The sequence below is a fragment of the Podarcis pityusensis genome (assembly GCF_964106645.2).
Source record: "Podarcis pityusensis genome assembly, chromosome: 8".
Lineage (NCBI taxonomy): Eukaryota > Metazoa > Chordata > Lepidosauria > Squamata > Lacertidae > Podarcis > Podarcis pityusensis.
The window spans coordinates 16,185,733-16,203,308 of record NC_138033.1 but is presented as its reverse complement, the minus strand read 5'-3'; the positions used below and the strand labels follow the sequence as shown (position 1 = coordinate 16,203,308).

Here is a 17,576-nt window from a genome sequence, read left to right as displayed (position 1 = left end):
TGGAGAGCAACAGATAGGCTACTGCCAATTCAGGAGGAAACCCTTTTTGTTCTCCTAAAAACATTTCTTTTTAGAGGTTACAAAATTTTTACAGTATTATATTGGCTAAACACATGCTAGTATTACGAATTAAGAATGATGCTAAGCAATATTATTATTCATTCAGTGGCTGGGTTAAAGTAAGGAATGAGAAAGACAGGCATCTTGTATGAATCAAGCAGAACGAAATTATCTATGGATGGCATTGTTTGTTTTGAGTTTTGGCCTTCAAATTCTAAATATTGTGTATGTGCAAATGACTATTGTGATTCCTCTGTTTGTCTCATAGCTTGTGGTTTTAATAAAGAATATTTTTAAGGCAAGCACACAGATTCCCAAGCCTAAAAGGAAACCTCATTACAAAGACAGAAATATGCTTTTGGATTTACAGGCAACCTTCCATTTACGCATGTTCAAGGCATACACGACTGTGCATGCATGCATCACCGCGAACCCAGAAGTGGCACGGAAAGGGGGGAAACGGCCCTAAAAGAGCATGGAAATGACAAAAACGGTGCGAAAACAGTGTCTCGCAATCCCAGGAGCCTTTTGCACTGAGGTTTGAGGCCTGCAGAGAGTTTGAGTTTGAGAAAGGAGATTTGGAGGGAGCAATTGTGGTGGAGTTTGGTTGAGTTTTGGGTTACCAAAAGGATTTTTCAAGGGTTTCCTGAGGTTTAGAGAGTGCTTGCATACTTTTTCATTTGTTTTCTGCACCTGCAAACATCCCTGCAAAGACATCAGATGCAGTACAACTATTATCTACATTTGTCACATGTTCCTGCATTTTTCTCTGTTGTTTATTCCCAATATCAAAATTCCCTTCCAAACTCTTTATCGTTATCACAGTCACTGTTATGTGACTTTCAATCATGTTTAACAAATCCATAAATATGTTGACATGCAACAGGAATTTTGTTGTGTTTGTTGTCAGTCATTTTAAGCACTGTACTCCTTCGAAGGGTTCAATCTTCATACCAAGCTCTTATCTCTAAAGTTCTGGGCTGTCTTCCAACTTTCCTTTGTTTAATGAAATTCAGTGTAATTTTTCGAGTCTCTTAACGAGCAGATGTTCTCCGAGTCCAATTAAAGATATTCTGTAGACAGCAATGCCATCGCATATATCCCACAATTAATAATTTTTTGATTCCTCTAAAATCCAAGCTTGCTCTCTCTGAGCCCTAGGGAAAGCTCGCTAAGACCAAAGATTCACCTTCACTTTAATAATTGATATACAATGAAAATCCATACAAGCAGATGCAGTTTTTGTGTGAGATATACCCCAGTTGTAATCCATCAGCTAACCGCACCACAGTTCGGCATTTTATCATCCCAAGCTGAAAGCATATCAATCTAGTTTTTGCCAGTTCTAATTAGAGCCCTCCACAGATGACCGCACCATGAAGCATCAAATTCTCAAGTTTTTATACAGTTCCTCCTGCATTCCATTTGATTAATTAGATCTTTCTTAATGAGGCTTGCCAAATTGCCAAAAGAGCCAGTGTGGTGTAGTGGTTAAGAGAGGTAGACTCGTAATCTGGTGAACTGGGTTCACGTCTCCTCTCCTCCACATGCAGCTGCTGGGTGACCTCGGGCCAGTCACACTTCTTTGAAGTCTCTCAGCCTCACTCACCTCACAGAGTGTTTGTTGTGGGGGAGGAAGGGAAGGGAGAATGTTAGCCGCTTTGAGACTCCTTCGGGTAGTGATAAAGCAGGATATCAAATCTAAATCAAATTCAAATCGTGAAATAGCAAGTATAGAAAGGAAACAGCCACTCACCTCACATAAACCGTAGAAAACGCTGAAAGTCCTTCTCAGTTCAAAGCTTGGCACTCAGTGACTGAATTACTTAGCAGGTCTTTTTTTGTCTCCTTCTTCCAGAACACGCCTGTTTGTAAGTTCAGATTTAATTAATTTTTAAAGAACAGGGATGCTCATGGCGATGGCTCTGGAGAGTTTCCACTTTTTGCAGTGCTCAGCACCCAGCGTCCCTGCCCCCACATTCTGTAGTGAGCGGCAGTGATCAGATGATCCGCAGGTGACGGCCAGTCCCCCTCTACCCGGTGGGGCAGGGATAATTACTCCCATATTACCCCTGAATTCCTGCACAGCTGGAGTCCAGTGCCATGGGAAAGCAGCCAGACGCGATGGCGATCAGACCAGAAGTCAGGGGGGGGGGGCAAAGTTTTGGGAGCAAATCCTTTGGGAAGAAGGGTGAGATATAAATTGAAGAAATAAACGAACAAGAACAGATGCAAAGTAAAGTGAGCTACACATTGCATAAGCTCCAGTATGTCCCCTAACAAAACACAACTCCTAGGGTACAAGTCCAACTTCGCCAGAGAGTAGAAAGATGGGGATTGAGACAACCAAGTTAGCCCTAGGGGTGGGGATTTGATTCAGTCTGCATTTGAATCACACTTTCTGTAACAATATGCAAACCAAAACATCTTTCAAAATTCACACTTATCTCTTTACAAAGAATGTATGAATAGACTAGTGGATTTTCCATATGAGAATTGGTGCCTTATGGGAGATTGGGATGGAGTGGTCTCCCCAACACAGGATAAGACTTCAGAGAAGTTAACCTTTGTTGCTCTGCCCACTTTTTGCCTTGCTGTTGGCAGTTGGCTTCTTGATCATTTCTGGAACACAGTGGCAATCCAGGTGGGTTGCACCATTTCCTCTTGCTAATTCTGAAGGCCTTTTGCAAGTTGTTTGTGTGTTGTAACCTTTGAAGACAGAGCAAAGGAGAAGCAGAGAGAAGGACTGAGCTGTGAACTGGAGGCTTTTGGTGTGCAGGAACATCTCTCTGAAGATCTGACGTGCGGTAAGCAAATCTGTTGCCTGGAAGAGGGGCTTATACTGGTCGCCTTCACCTATGCTTAGCCTACTCTTGTTAGGAAATGCCATCAGTGATCTCTCCTCTTGAAGGGAGGCAGATTCAGAAAAGGCCAGTGGATAGTTAATGGTCTGAAGGAGCAGCAGCAGGACATGGAAGCTCAGCAATCCCAGCAAAGGATATAATAAGAAGAAATAAACTGAAAGTTGGTATAGAAGCACTGGATATTTGTAAGGCATTTGACTATGTAGAATGGTTGGCATTAAAAATGATTATAGAAAGCTTAGGATTTGGAAAACGATTTAAGGGATTAATAAATCAATTATATTTGAGGAACAAGGCATATGTCATATTGAACAATGGTATAACAGAACAAATAACACTAGTTTGAGCTACAAGACAAGGATGCCCCCTTTCCCCTATTTTATTTGTATTGATCATTGAAACTCTGGCCAATGTAATTTGAGAAGTTAGAAATATATAAGGAATAAGCAATAATGGAAAAGAGAAAATAAGTTTATTTGCACATGACGCCTTGCTAACAATCAAAAATCCATTGGAAAATATGCAGGTAATAGAGGAACATTTGAAAAAAAATTGGTTAAAGATGCCTGAAATTCCAGAGGTAGCACTGTTATCAATTTATGATGAGGTGGAAGGTTTGCAGGCTATGAAGGGCTTGCTCACAAATTTATTGACAGCTGTATGAGTTTTTATAGCTAGGAAGTGGAAGGGGCAAGGTGAATATAAAATAGAAGAATGGTATAAAGAGGTGTGGGATATAGCTACTCATGATAAATTAACATATGCTATTAAGGTAAAATGGGGAATATGTAGGAGAAATGATTTTAAGGAGATATGGAAAGTATTTGTGGAATTTGCACTGTTAAAACGGAAAAGGGTCAAACCATCACAAGAGGTGTTGAAATTTTAGGAGGCTGGATAGTTACAATGGGAGCTGGCAAACAACCTTGTCTAACCGCTCTGGCTGAGTCTATTGGCCCTGACAACTGGCCTTCTCAGTCTACTCTGACTTGAAGCTTGAAGTTCTTAATTTAAACTCAGCAGAGGCACCTGTCCATCTTAGTCCCCAGTTTTCTCCATAAAAAGTCTTCTTTTCTGTCAAAGGCTGAGGTCGAATCAATGAAGATGAATGATGAGAGAAGAAGGGAGGGAGGGAAGGAGAGCAGATATATGCCATTCGGTTATTTGTCCTGAGCCAAACACCATTCACAGAAATGACTCCTGAGTGAATGGATGGCAATTTGTTTGGTTCTCTTCATGTCTTCCTCCTCTCCCATCCTACCCTTCTGTTTCAATTCCATTAACTTACTAACTGGGGCACAAATAGGCACAAAGCAGAAGTAGTTCTGGGGCGGTTGCAGCTTGAGGAAATGGAGTTGTGTGGGGAGGGTGGGGAGAGCAGGTGTTTGCCCGTGATTGACACTGCTAGCCACCATTCTTCAGCTCAGGCATTTAATTTTTCTAGCCAAGGTGTCCATCAATCTGATAGATCTTAAAAGATATAGCAGTGAGGCATACAAACCCCACAAAGATCTCTATCACTATCCACATATCTGAATGCAGAGCTATAAAAGAGTGTCAACAGTTCATAAGAAGGATTCAGAGACCTGCAGATGTATGGCAGCATATACCATATTTCTCCGTGTATAAGACAATGCTTTTTGCTAAAAAAAAAGAAGGCAAAAATTGGGTGTTCGCTTATACATGGAGAATGAATGCAGGGGGGACGTGTGATTAATGGTAGCAGCAAGAAGGAAATTGGCAGCGGCAACTGGGCAGGTGATTGGCGGCTGTGGCAAGTGAGTGGGTGTGCTGCTGGTGGCGGTGAGCGGGCAGACAATTGGCGAATACGGCGAGGTGTGCACTTGGCAATGGCTGTGGCAAGCGATCGGCAGTGGCAGGCATATGGGTGAGCGATTGGCGGAAGTAACTTCCCCCACCCCCCCAAAGAAGCTAAACAACTGAATTTCTTAATTTTGGGTTAAAAAAATAGGGGTTTTCTTATACAAGGGGGTGTCTTATAAATGGGAAAATACAGTATTTTCAATAACTAAAAATAATTATAATTATAATCCAGTGCACAAATGTATTTATTCAGCTACTGCTATATCACAGGCAAACGGTGTCAAATGGTGGAGGAGACCCAGTAAAGTACTGACGTACAGTACTTTGTAAAAAAAATTAAAAATCGTTTTGACATCTCCAGTGTCAAAGACCAGGGTAAAGAGGTGTTTCCTTAGCATTCACCAAAAGCTATATAATGATGGTGCAAGACTCACACCTGTGAGGAGGGAGTGCCACAGCTTTAGGGCCATCTCCGAAGCCATTATCCATCAAGCTTTTGAAGGAGGTGGAAAAAACCAAGATGGCAAAGCATATTACATTTGCTACAAATAATTAGTTAGTTCTGACCAGCATTTTCTGCTGCAGATGTTCTTTTGACGGGTTATCAGCACTTTATATTCTTTTTTAAGGCACGTACGGAGAGAGTTATCAGATGTCAGGGCGGCTTTGTAGGCGCTAAGCAACAGGCAGGTAAAATTAGTAAGTGGTCCACCAAGGCGCTCAGCAGTTTTCAGAGGATCAAGGTGGGAATTATTTTGGGAGGAGGGACCACTTATGAGAACGGGGTGGTGAAAGGCAGCACAGTTTGTTTGTTTTTTGTTTATCTTGTGCCCTGAGAACTTGGAACAGAGAATTAGTAAACGTACAGCCTGAGGACATCTTCACAACAGCACAATCTGCAGTAGGCCTCTTGGCAGATATGTAAATTTTAAGCACACCCAAACATAAACTGCAACTTATCTCCCTTCCCCAGGTTCGGCATCGCAGTCACAGATCTGACCATTCGCAGAATGCAGGCCCTACAGATCAGTGCTGTGGTTTGTGCTTTCATCAGCCTTCTGCTGCTCCTCATTGCCCTGGGCTCAGACTACTGGCTGGCAAATGCCTTGGGCCACATTGGCCTCTGGAAAGCTTGTGCTAAAGTTCTGGCAATTTATACTTGCGGTTCACTTGGGATGGATGTGAAAGGTAAGTTTTTTGTCTTCTGCTCGGAGTACTAGTGGTGTAGTATTCAACAGTAACTTGTGTGCGCGCGGGGGGGGGGGGTAGCTGACAGTTCCTCAACTCCCTGAAAATCCAGTGTGACTAGGGATAACACATTCACTCCATGCTTTTTTTGGGGGGGGGGGAATTAATGTTTTGATTAAAGTGAAGTGGGTTCCAGGACAAAATGGCTGTTGTGGGAATTTAACCTCCTTCTTCCTTTCTCTTCCTTCCTTCCTGAAAGATTTCATCCATGTTACCCGAGCCTTCATGTTCTTCGGGATGATCGCTGGAGCCATCTCTTGCATTGGTCTTTGTGGCACCTTTTTTAGCGTGCAATTTGGCTCCATCTCCAAGGCCAAGACCGCAGCCATAGCCAGCATTGTTGCAGGTATTATGGATCCAGTGAAGTTATACTCTGAGCAGACCCGCTTAAATCAATGATGGAAGGACCTATCCAATAGTCCTCTTTCCACCTCCAGGGTTTTGTGAGTGGTGGAGCCACCTACCACATCTCCACTGGATATGTAGCTGGGAAGGGGAGGGCAGCAGGATGATCAGGCCCAATTCCAGGCTGGTGCTTCAGTCAGGTTTAGCTCAAGTCCAGTGCTATGGCATGTGGGCGGTGAGACTGGTTCCAGATCCAATGGATGCTTGGCCAGCTCAGCCCTGCTTTCTCCTTGCCCTGGAAGCACATCCAATGGATATGTTGCAAGGGCGGAAGTAGGAGCTCCCTGCAGCCAATCAGAAGCCACGCTTTTGTTTCAGAACTTTTTGGAATTCCAACGAGTTCCGGAACGGATTCCTTTCGACTTCCAAGATACAACTGTATAGTATACTTCTTCTTCTTCTTCTTCTTCTTCTTCTTCTTCTTCTTCTTCTTCTTCTTCTTCTACTACTACAGTGGTACCTCAGGTTACATACGCTTCAGGTTACAGACTCCGCTAACCCAGAAATATTACCTCAAGTAAAGACCTTTGCTTCAGGATGAGAACAGAAATTGTGCAGCAGCGGCGCAGCAGCAGCAGGAGGCCCCATTAGCTAAAGTGGTACCTCAAGTTAAGAACAGTTTCAGGTTAAGTACAGACCTCCGGAACAAATTAAGTACTTAACCTGAGGTACCACTGTACTACTACTACCAAGTTATATATTTATAGGCTGCCCATCTGACTGGGTTGCTACAGCCACTCTGGGGGGCTTCCAACAAATGACAACACTGTAAGGCAGCAAACATTATAAATAACTAAAATGTGAAAACAATTTTAAAAACCCCAATTATAAATAAAAAATAGTTTAAAACAACAACTCTTAAATACAATCAGTTCCACTTGATCCTTTGTCTCTATCCCCATAGCCATCTGGCAACCAGGGCACATCTTTCAGCCACTGCATTTCACTAGCTGCAACTTCCGTGTCAGCCTGGGATATTTAATGTACAAGCAACTTTATATCTTAATGTATTTTTTCTTAATAGCTCTTTGCGTCATGATTGCCATGGCCGTCTACACAGGGGAGACAAGAGGAAATGCCATTTATGGATGGTCTTTTGGCTTCGGCTGGGTCTCCTTTCCTTTCTTCCTTGTAACTGGTATGTGTCAAATGGGAAATGCTGAAAATGTGCGTCTTTATTTAAAGGTTTGCCTTCGCATGGAGTTGGCAGCTGTTTATTTCATTACAGAACAGTCTGGGGCTGAGCTACACATTTAGCATCATCATGTGCTCGTGCCCCTGGCAGTGTGCCACTTTGGCTGCGGACAGAGGCTCATATATTGATCAATTTCCTGGTGTGACATGCTGTGCACACAATTCCACTATCAGCAAGAGAGGAAGAGGGTGGAATTTGAACCAATCCCCTGGGTGTGCAACTTTACTGCAAGCATGGATTACTTCTGTGTTTTTTGGCCTTGAAAAGCATTCAGAAATGCCATTCTCCCTTCATATTGTTATTAGCCGCTTTGAGCCTGGCTTCGGCTGGGGAGGGCGGGATATAAGTACAATTTTATTATTGTTATTATTATTATACCAACACTCTGAAGGAATCAGGTTTCCCCAGATTCAGCTCGAAGGGCAGGAAAAACATCTAAAACAATTTTGACTTAAGTGTTTTGGCAGGATTTCCGGACTACGGAAATGCATTTGTGCCAAACTTCAGCAATTTGTAATTTACTAGCCTTATTCCTTACAAACGCTCCCAGAGACTTTGGCTGAGTAAAAATGATATTATATTCTAGAATGAATGCAGACAGACTACCTATTTCATTCACAGACAATTTTCATCTATTTTTTGATCCCGAAAAACACTTCTTGATAAGTGGGTTATTTTTATTTTTCTTATTTATTATTATTTTATTATAATTATTATTAATATCCTGCCACTCTGGACGGCTTCCAACAAAATATTAAAAATACAATAAAACACCAGGCATTAAAAACTTCCCTAAACAGGGCTGCCTTCAGATATCTTCTAAAAGTCAGATAGTTGTTTATTTCCTTGACCTCTGATGGGAGGTCGTTCCACAGGGCTGACGCCACAACCTACAAGTAAAAAAGCTCATTGCAGATAGGTTTTGCATTATCCCACAATGCATCTATTTAAATACTTATGAAAACAGATGGAGGCATGCCTGGCAAGAAGAGTCCCTTGTAGAAGTCTCAAAATGAACAATGTATTCTCTGGGAGAGAACTGGGCCTGTTAGAATGGCAGGGCTTTGAGGATCAGGGCATGATTCCCCCAATGAGAAAGGAAGGTCATGCTGGGATCAGTGATCTGGATATCTCAGATAGTGTTTTATTCTCCGCTGGCTATGCTCTCACCAGCCCTTTTTCTCTCCTGATAGGTGGGCTGGCTTTCCGCCTGAATGCTGCCGCAACAGAATGAGGAAAAGATTTCAGATGAGCTATGTTGATGTCACAGACACAGTCTACACTGGAACAAGTTGTACCTGGAGGAAATGACTATACTTTCATGATGAAGATGACACATTATACAATAGCAATGGAGTTAAGGAATGGCAAATTCACAGCACATTGCAATCCGTTAACTGAATTCTGAAACCAGCCAACTTAGTGCCCTCCAAATGCTGTTGAGTTACAAATTAGGGCTGCCAAATCTTCTAAACCAAAAAAGAGGACATAAAAAAATCATAATAAATAAATAATGACAATAATAAGGGGGACGGTGGGCTTTGTGAAACTGCTCAGCTGAGCAGTTAACATGCTGGGCTGGGGACTCTGTAAAACTGTCTGGCTGTGGGGAGTGCGGTTGCCGCTCCCTGCAGCTGAGCAGTTAAAGGAGTCCCCAGCCCAGCAATGGCTTGCCCACGAGCAGGGGGAGCTCTGGGGCTGGCTCAGCTGGGGACTGGGAGCTCTCCTGTGCCCCAGCTGAACCACGCAAAGGAGCCCTGACGCTCCTCCCACTCTGAGGCATGTTGCTTGCGCTTGCAGGGCACAGCTGTTCATGCTCCTGGAAGGCAGTTCCCAAGCACACGTGTGCTTTGTATAAAACCACAAACCCTGAACATTTTGGCAATTAAAAAAAAATCCCCCCCGGATGGTGTTTTAACTCTTTAAATACCAGATATGTCCCAGAAAAACTTGACGTATGGCAACCCTAGTTACATCTCCCATCATCCTTGTCCATTGTCTGTTGGCCATTGACCATGCTAGCTAGGGCTTAATGGAGCTGGAGTTCACCAACATCTGGAGAGCAAACAGATCAATTCAGAAGGAAACCCTTTTCATTCCCTTAAAAATATTTCTTTCTAGAGGTTACAATATATTTACAGTATAGTATTGGCTAAACACATGCTAGTACAGTGGTACCTCTGGATGTGAACGGGATCCGTTCCAGAGCCCCGTTTGCATCCAGAAGTGAACGCAACTCACGTCTGCGCGTGCGTGAGTCATGATTCGCCGCTTCTGAGCATGCACGTGACATCATTCTGACTGTCTGCGCATGCGCGACCTGCAAAACCCGGAAGTAACGCGCAACCCGAAAATACTTATCCTGAAGCTACTTCAACTTGAGGTATGACTGTATTACAAATTAAGAATGATGCTAAGCAATATTATTATTCATTCAGTGGCTGGGTTAAAGTAAGGAATGAGAAAGACAGGCATCTTGTATGAATCAAGCAGAACGAAATTATCTATGGATGGCATTGTTTGTTTTGAGTTTTGGCCTTCAAATTCTGTATAGTGCAAATGACTATTGTGATTCCTCTGTTTCTCTCACAGCTTGTGATTTTAATAAAGAATATTTTTAAGGCAAGCACACAGATTCCCAAGCCTAAAAGGAAACCTCATTACAAAGACAGAAATATGTTTTTGGATTTACAGGCAACCTTCCATTTACGCATGTTCAAGGCATACACGACTGTGCATGCACGCATCACTGCGAACCCAGACGTGACACAGAAGGGGGGGGGGACAGCCCTAAAACGGTGCAAAAACGTTGTCTTACAATCCCAGGAGCTGTTTGCACTGAAATTTGAGGCCTGCAGAGAGTTCAAGTTTGAGAAAGGAGATTTGGAGGGAGCAATTGTGGTGGAGTTTGGTGGAGTTTTGGGTTACCAAAAGGGTTTTTCAAGGGTTTCCTGAGGTTTAGAGAGTGCTTGCATGCTTTTTCAATGGTTTTCTGCACCTGCAAACATCCCTGCAAAGACAACTGATGCAGCACAACTATTATCTACATTGTTGTTGTTTAGTCGTTTAGTCGTGTCCGACTCTTCGTGACCCCATGGACCAGAGCACGCCAGGCACTCCTGTCTTCCACTGCCTCCTGCAGTTTGATCAAACTCAAGCTGGTAGCTTCGAGAACACTGTCCAACCATCTTGTCCTCTGTCATCCCCTTCTCCTTGTGCCCTCCATCTTTCCCAACATCAGGGTCTTTTCCAGGGAGTCTTCTCTTTTCATGAGGTGGCCAAAGTATTGGAGCCTCAGCTTCAGGATCTGTCCTTCCAGTGAGCACTCAGGGTTGATTTCCTTAAGAATGGAGAGGTTTGATCTTCTTGCAGTCCATGGGACTCTCAAGAGTCTCCTCCAGCACCATAATTCAAAAGCATCAATTCTTTGGCGATCAGCCTTCTTTATGGTCCAGCTCTCATTTCCATACATCACTACTGGGAAAACCATTATCTACATTACTCACATGCAAATTCTTCCTGAGTTCATTTCTGGCATTTTAATCAGACCTGAATGTGACAGAAGGTTCAGCTAGATGACCTATTTATTCATCCTGATATGCTTGCAAAAGAGATTAGCTTAAAATTATTATTACTATGTCCAGTCTCTATTGAGCATCCATTCATCCAGCCTTGATCTTAATTTGTTTGTGGGGTGTTTATATGCTTTTGGTCATCAGTTCTTCACCTCCCACGTGTCAGTGCATTTTCCTCCATTCATAACAACAAAAGTCAAGGTTGTATCCAACTAAACTGACCGATTGAAACTAATGGATCTACACTGGTAGGTGTCAGCATCGCCCTTGAGCCAGTGCCACGGACTGGACTCATCCACTTCAGCCCTGACTGGGCCAGGCAAGCTGGGGTAGCACTTCCAGAGACCACCTTCTACACAGGAACAGGTCAAAGTGCTGTGGACTCACAGCTTAGAGTTGTGAGCACCGGATTCACTCCAACAAGAAGACAGTCATAGCACAGCAGAGTATAGCAGAGTACAGCAGAGCATAAACGACTCGGAGAGCAGCTCTGTAGAATATCTTCTTTATTCTATCTACAATGATAATACAACTATATACAGAGCTATATGAGGTCTAAGCAAAATGAATGCTGAACTGCACTGAGTGTCTGCAACTGCTCTTAGCAGCAACCTTATCTATACACACAATCTCTAACACTCAGTCTCTCTCTCTCCCCGACACACTGACTGACTCTTTGATGTTAGGCTGGAGTGGAATAAGTAGAGAGCAGAACACAGCCCCCTCCTCTCTGGAAAATCACCAGACTCATCAGCAGATTCTTGGATATGGGAGGGGTGAAATCTCCTCAGTAGGTTGGCATTAGATTTAAATCTCTGTCTCCATCTCTCTCTTTCTCTCTTTAAAGTAGGACCCCTCCTTCTGCTTTCTAGATGAGCAAACATCCAAGAGAGGGCAGCAGGAACTAGTGAGCTAGCTCTGTACCTTTTGCTGTTCTAGTCACCCTCTATAACATATCTTTAGGATACAGGAGCATATAAGTATTGTTATAAAAAAATAAATAAAATATGAACCCAATTAATATATATATATAAATATAGTCTACTACTTCTACAACTACTATAATAAGTTATATATTTATAGACTGCCAATCTGACTGGGTTGCTACAGCTACTTTGGGGGGCTTCCAACAAATGACAACACGGTAAGACATCAGACATAAATAAATAAAATGTGAAAACATTTTTTAAAAAAAAAACCAATTATAAATTGAAAAAATAGTTTACAACAGCAACACTTAAATACAATCAGTTCCACTTGATCCTTGACCCCAGCCCTGTAGCCATCTGGAATATTTAATGTACAAGCAACTTTATATCTTAATGCATTTTTTTAAAATAGCTCTTTGTGTCATGATTGCCATGGCCGTCTACACAGGGGAGACAGGAGGAAAAGCCTCTTATGGCTTTTCTTTTGGCTTGGGCTGGGCCACCTTTCCTCTCTTCCTTATAACTGGTGAGTATGTGTCAAATGGGAAATGCTGAAATGTGCGTCTTTATTTAAAGTTTTGCTTTCGCATGGAGTTGGCAGCTGCATTCTTTCATTACGGAACAGTCTGGGGCTGAGCTACACATTTAGCATCATGTGGTCGTGTCCCTGGCAGCAGGCCACTTTGGCCGCGGACGGAGGCTCATATATTGATCAGTTTCCTGCTGTGACATGCTGTATGCAGAATACCACGATCAGCAAAAGAGGTAGAGGGTGGAACGTGAACCAATCCCCTGGGTGTGCTTCTTTACTGCAAGCATGGATTACTTCTGGATTTTTTTGGCCTTGAAAAGCATTCAGAAATGTCATTCTCCCTTCATACCAACACTCTGAATGAATCAGGTTTCCCCAGATTCAGCTCGAAGGACAGAAAAAGCATCTGAATCAAGTATGACCTGAGTGTGCCAGTAGGATTTCCGGACTAGTGAAATGCATTTGTGCCAAACTTCTGCAATTCGTAATTCATTAGCCTCATTCCTTACAGTCTCCCAGAGACTTTGGCTGAGTACAAATGATATTATATTCTAGAATGAATGGAGACAGAGCACTTGTTTTATTCACAGACAATCTGCATCTAGAGAATCTAGATATATTTTTTGGTCCCGAAAAGCACTCCAGAAGTAAATGCTCTTTGCAGATTGATTTTGCATTATCCCACAATACATCTATTTGAAAACCTATGAAAACAGATGGAGCCTGGCAAGAGGAGTCCCTTGTAGAAGTCTCAAAATGCACAAACAATGTAGTTCTGTGGGAGAGAACTGGGCCTGTTAGAATGGCAGGGCTTTGAGGATCAGGGCATGATTCCCCTGATGAGAAAGGAAGGTAATGCTGGGATCAGTGATCTGGATATCTCAGATAGTGTTTTATTCCCCGCTGGCTATGCTCTCACCAGCCCTTTTTCTCTCCTGATAGGTGGGCTGGCTTTCCATATGAATGCCGCTTGAACATAGTGAGGAAAAGATTGTGCTGTATTTTCAGATGAGCTATGTTGATGTTACAGACACAGACACCATCTGCACTGGGACAAGTTGAGCCTGGAGGAAATGACTATACATTCGTGATGAAACTGATAACAATAGCAATAACAATAGCAATAGCGTTAAGGAATAACAAATTCACAGCACTTTGGAATCCGTTAACTGACTACTGAACTAGCCAACTTAGTGTCCTACAAATGCTGTTGTGTTATAAATTAGGGTTGCCATATCTTCAAAACCAAAAGAGAGAACATAAGTTTATTTATTTATTATTTTAAATTAAATTGAATCAGGGAGGGTGGGCTCTGTGAAACTGCTTAGCAGAGCAGTTAAAGGAGCCCCCAGTCTGGCACTGGTTTGCCTGCGAGCCGGGGGAGCACTGGGGCTGGCTCAGCTGGGGACTGGGAGCTCTGCCGTGCCCCAGCTGAACCACACAAAGGAGCCCTGAAGCTCCTCCCGCTCTGAGGCATGTTGCTTCCGCTTGCAGGGCACAGCTGTTCATGCTCCTGGAAGGCAGTTCCCGAGCACATGTGTGCTTTGTCTAAAACCAAAAAACCCTGGACATTTTGGCAATTAAGAAAAAATCCCCCCCAGATGATGTTTTCACCCTTTAAATACCAGATATGCCCTGGAAAAACTGGACATATGGCAACCCTAGTTACAACTCCCATCATCCTTGTTCGTTGGCCATTGACGAGGCTAGCTGGGGCAGAATGGAGCTGGAGTTCACCAACATCTGGAGAGCAACAGATAGGCTACTCCCAGTTCTGAAAGAAACCTTTTTCATTCCCCTAAACTGTGACATCTTTAAAACATTTCTTTTTAGAGGTTACAAAATATTTACAGTATAGTATTGACCTAACACATGCTAGTATTACGAGTTAAGAATGATGCTAAGCAATATTATTATTCATTCAGTTAATGTAAGGAATGAGAAAGACAGGTATCTTGTATGAATCAAACAGAAAGGAATTATCTATGGATTACATTGTTTTGAGTTTTGGCCTTCAAATTTTGTATAGTCTTTATGTGCAATTGGCTATCGTTATTCTTCTGTTTGTCTCACATCTTGTGGTTTTAATAGAGAATATTTTTAATACAAGCACACAGATTCCCAAGCCAAAAAAGGCAACCTCATTACAAAGACAGAAATATGCCTTTGGATTTACAGGCAACCTTCCATTTACGCATGTTCAAGGCATACACGACTGTTCATGCACACATCACCGTGAACCCAGAAGTGGCATGGAAGGTGAGGGGAATGGCCCTAAAAGAGCATGGAAATGACAAAAACGTTGCGAAAACAGTGTCTCCCAGTCCCAGGAGCCTTTGCACTGAACCTTGAGTCCTGTAGAGAATTTGAGTTTGAGAAAGGATGTTTGGAGAGTGTGATTGTGGTGGACTTTAAAGGGGCTTTCAAGGCTTTCCAGAGGTTTAGATAGTGTTTGCAGGCTTTTCCAATGGTGTTCCCAATATACATGATTTCACTTCAGCGCATGGTGCCTCAGAACATCATCCCTGCATAGGTGGGGAATTGCCTGTAGAATCAGGAGATCAAGTTCTGTACCCAGCAGACATCCTTGAAAACTCAGCTGGTGCAACACAACTGTTCTATCTATCATCTCACATGCAAGTTCTTCCTGAATTCATTTCTGGCATTTTAATCAGACCTGAATGTGACTGACAACCTGTTTATTCATCCTGTTATGTTTGCAAAAAATAAAAAGGTTAGGAGGAGTTTAGACTATGTCCAGTCTTTATTGAGCATCCATTCTGATTTGCTTGTGGAGCAGTTATACAAATATCACTCATCCTGTCTTCATCCTGATCTGCTTGTCAGGTGTTTACTTGACTTCTCATTATTTCTTCACAAATACACATACAAACTACTTGTCAATCCACCCCCATCACCTCTCTAACCACAAATAGTCTAAATTCTAGCCAACTAAATCCTGCTCAGAGTAGACCCATTGAAATGAATGAATAGGGCTAGAATTGAATGGCACCTTCTGTTTCATTCTGAAAAGTGGATTTGTTGTGCCAGGGCGACAGAGCACTTTAATCTATTTTATTAACATAAAGTTATAGCATGTCCTTTAACCTCTCCTGCAAAACTGACAATCCGGAGGCATCCTGAGTGAGCTTTCTAAATTTAACACCAGTGAAACATAAAGCTATCTGGAAAAACAAACAGGCCACATTGACATTAACAATTTTGTATGGAGAGGGGTTGTTGTTTTTTAATGAAATGCTGTATCTTTCCCTGTGTGCAAAGATACTTTCAGAGTTTGATGAGATGCTATTGAAGGGACTTCGCATAACTGAGTGAATCGGCAATAAAATGGCTGCTCTTATTCAACATTTACAGACACAAAGCATGCGTGTCGGGGACAAATACATATACAGTCATACCTTGGTTTTGAACAGCTTAGTTCTCGAATGTTTTGACTCCTGAAGGCCGCAAACCTGGAAGTGAGTGTTCCAGTTTGCGAACTATTTTTGGAAGCTGGATGTCTGATGTGACTTCTGCAGCTTCTGATCAGAAGCCATGCTTTGGTTTCCGAATATTTTGGAAGTCGAATGGACTTCTGTATCGAATTCTGTTCGACTTCCAAGGTATGACTGTATATTTAAATTTCACGTATTCTCATGAAGTCTGAAGTGGACCAGGTGGACCATGAAGTCTGATGGACCAGGACAGCTCTCTGAAGATGTTGACCCATTGTGTGGCAACTGTGAATGCAGATCTGTCAAAGGGAGTGTCTCCATAACTCACGCTCAGCATAACTTCTATAAGCCCTGCATTCATTGTAGTGGGACTAACCTAGTGGAACTCGCTCCAAACCAAGATTACAAAAGCAACCTCCTCCCTGCACTTCAGATGCATGACTAAAGCTTTCTTGTTCCAGCAGGCATTTCAAGGTTGTGGTTCCTGTATGATGTATATTGTATTGTTTGATTTTCCTGTTTCCTGCAGGTTTTTTGGTTTTCTTAATGCACACGGCTTACAAATGTGCATGATTAAGTCCTAAAGAAATGCCTTAATAAAAATAAAATAACATTGTGATATAAATAACTCCAGTACAGGTTCCTATAAACTTAGTATAAAATTTGTCCCAGGACTCCCCTCCCTAATGTTTTGAGTCTGAGGGGCACTTGGAGGGGACACCATAAGCAGAGCCTCGTTGTTGTTGTTGTTTAGTCGTGTCCGACTCTTCGTGACCCCAAGGACTAGAGCATGCCAGGCACTCCTGTCTTACACTGCCTCCCACAGTTTGGTCAAACTCATGCTGGTAGCTTCGAGAACACTGTCCAACCATCTCGTCCTCTGTCGTCCCCTTCTCCTTGTGCCCTCCATCTTTCCCAACATCAGGGTCTTTTCCAGGGAGTCTTCTCTTCTCATGAGGTGGCCAAAGTACTGGAACCTCAGCTTCACGATCTGTACTTCCAGTGAGCACTCAGGGCTGATTTCCTGAAGAATGGATAGGTTTGAGCTTCTTGCAGTCCATGGGACTCTCAAGAGTCTCCTCCAGCACCATAATTCAAAAGCATCCATTCTTCGGCAATCAGCCTTCTTTATGGTCCAACTCTCACTTCCATACATCACTACTGGGAAAACGGAAGCCTTAACTATACGGACCTTTGTTGGCAAGGTGATGTCTCTGCTTTTTAGGATGCTGTCTAGGTTTGTCATTGCTTTTCTCCCAAGAAGCAGGAGTCTTTTAATTTCGTGACTGCTGTCACCATCTGCAGTGAAGAGCCTCATTACTTTGGCAAAAACAACAATTTAGCAATCCAGTGGGGGCAGAGGTGTGAGAGGCTTCTCTGATCATCGGCAATGGGGATTCATCCCAACTCAGCTGAACATAGAAAAGAGGCTACAATAAGGAACACACCTGAGTAGGCTGGGGAGCCTCAAGCTTGTGGGCCAAACATG

At 42.8% G+C, this 17,576-nt stretch overlaps 2 protein-coding genes across 3 annotated transcripts in view; both read left to right on the top strand.

Annotated features, from left to right (window-relative positions):
* LOC308484478 (protein NKG7-like) overlaps positions 1–17,576 on the top strand; it is a 102,736-nt gene that overhangs the window by 42,772 nt on the left and 42,388 nt on the right. The window lies entirely within an intron of this gene.
* LOC308484487 (lens fiber membrane intrinsic protein-like) lies at positions 5,738–14,532 on the top strand. Of its 2 annotated transcripts, XR_013989925.1 has the most exons (5): positions 5,738–5,936; positions 6,196–6,342; positions 7,426–7,539; positions 8,790–9,719; positions 14,468–14,532. XR_013989925.1 is itself a non-coding variant. In XM_081019485.1 (4 exons), the coding sequence occupies exons 1-4, from the start codon at positions 5,759–5,761 to the stop codon at positions 8,828–8,830; spliced, it is 480 nt and encodes a 159-aa protein (XP_080875611.1). In that variant the 5' UTR covers positions 5,738–5,758; the 3' UTR covers positions 8,831–10,218. The 2 variants fall into 2 exon arrangements, 1 of the variants encoding a protein (XP_080875611.1); XM_081019485.1 differs by lacking the exon at positions 14,468–14,532 and having other exon boundaries at positions 8,790–10,218.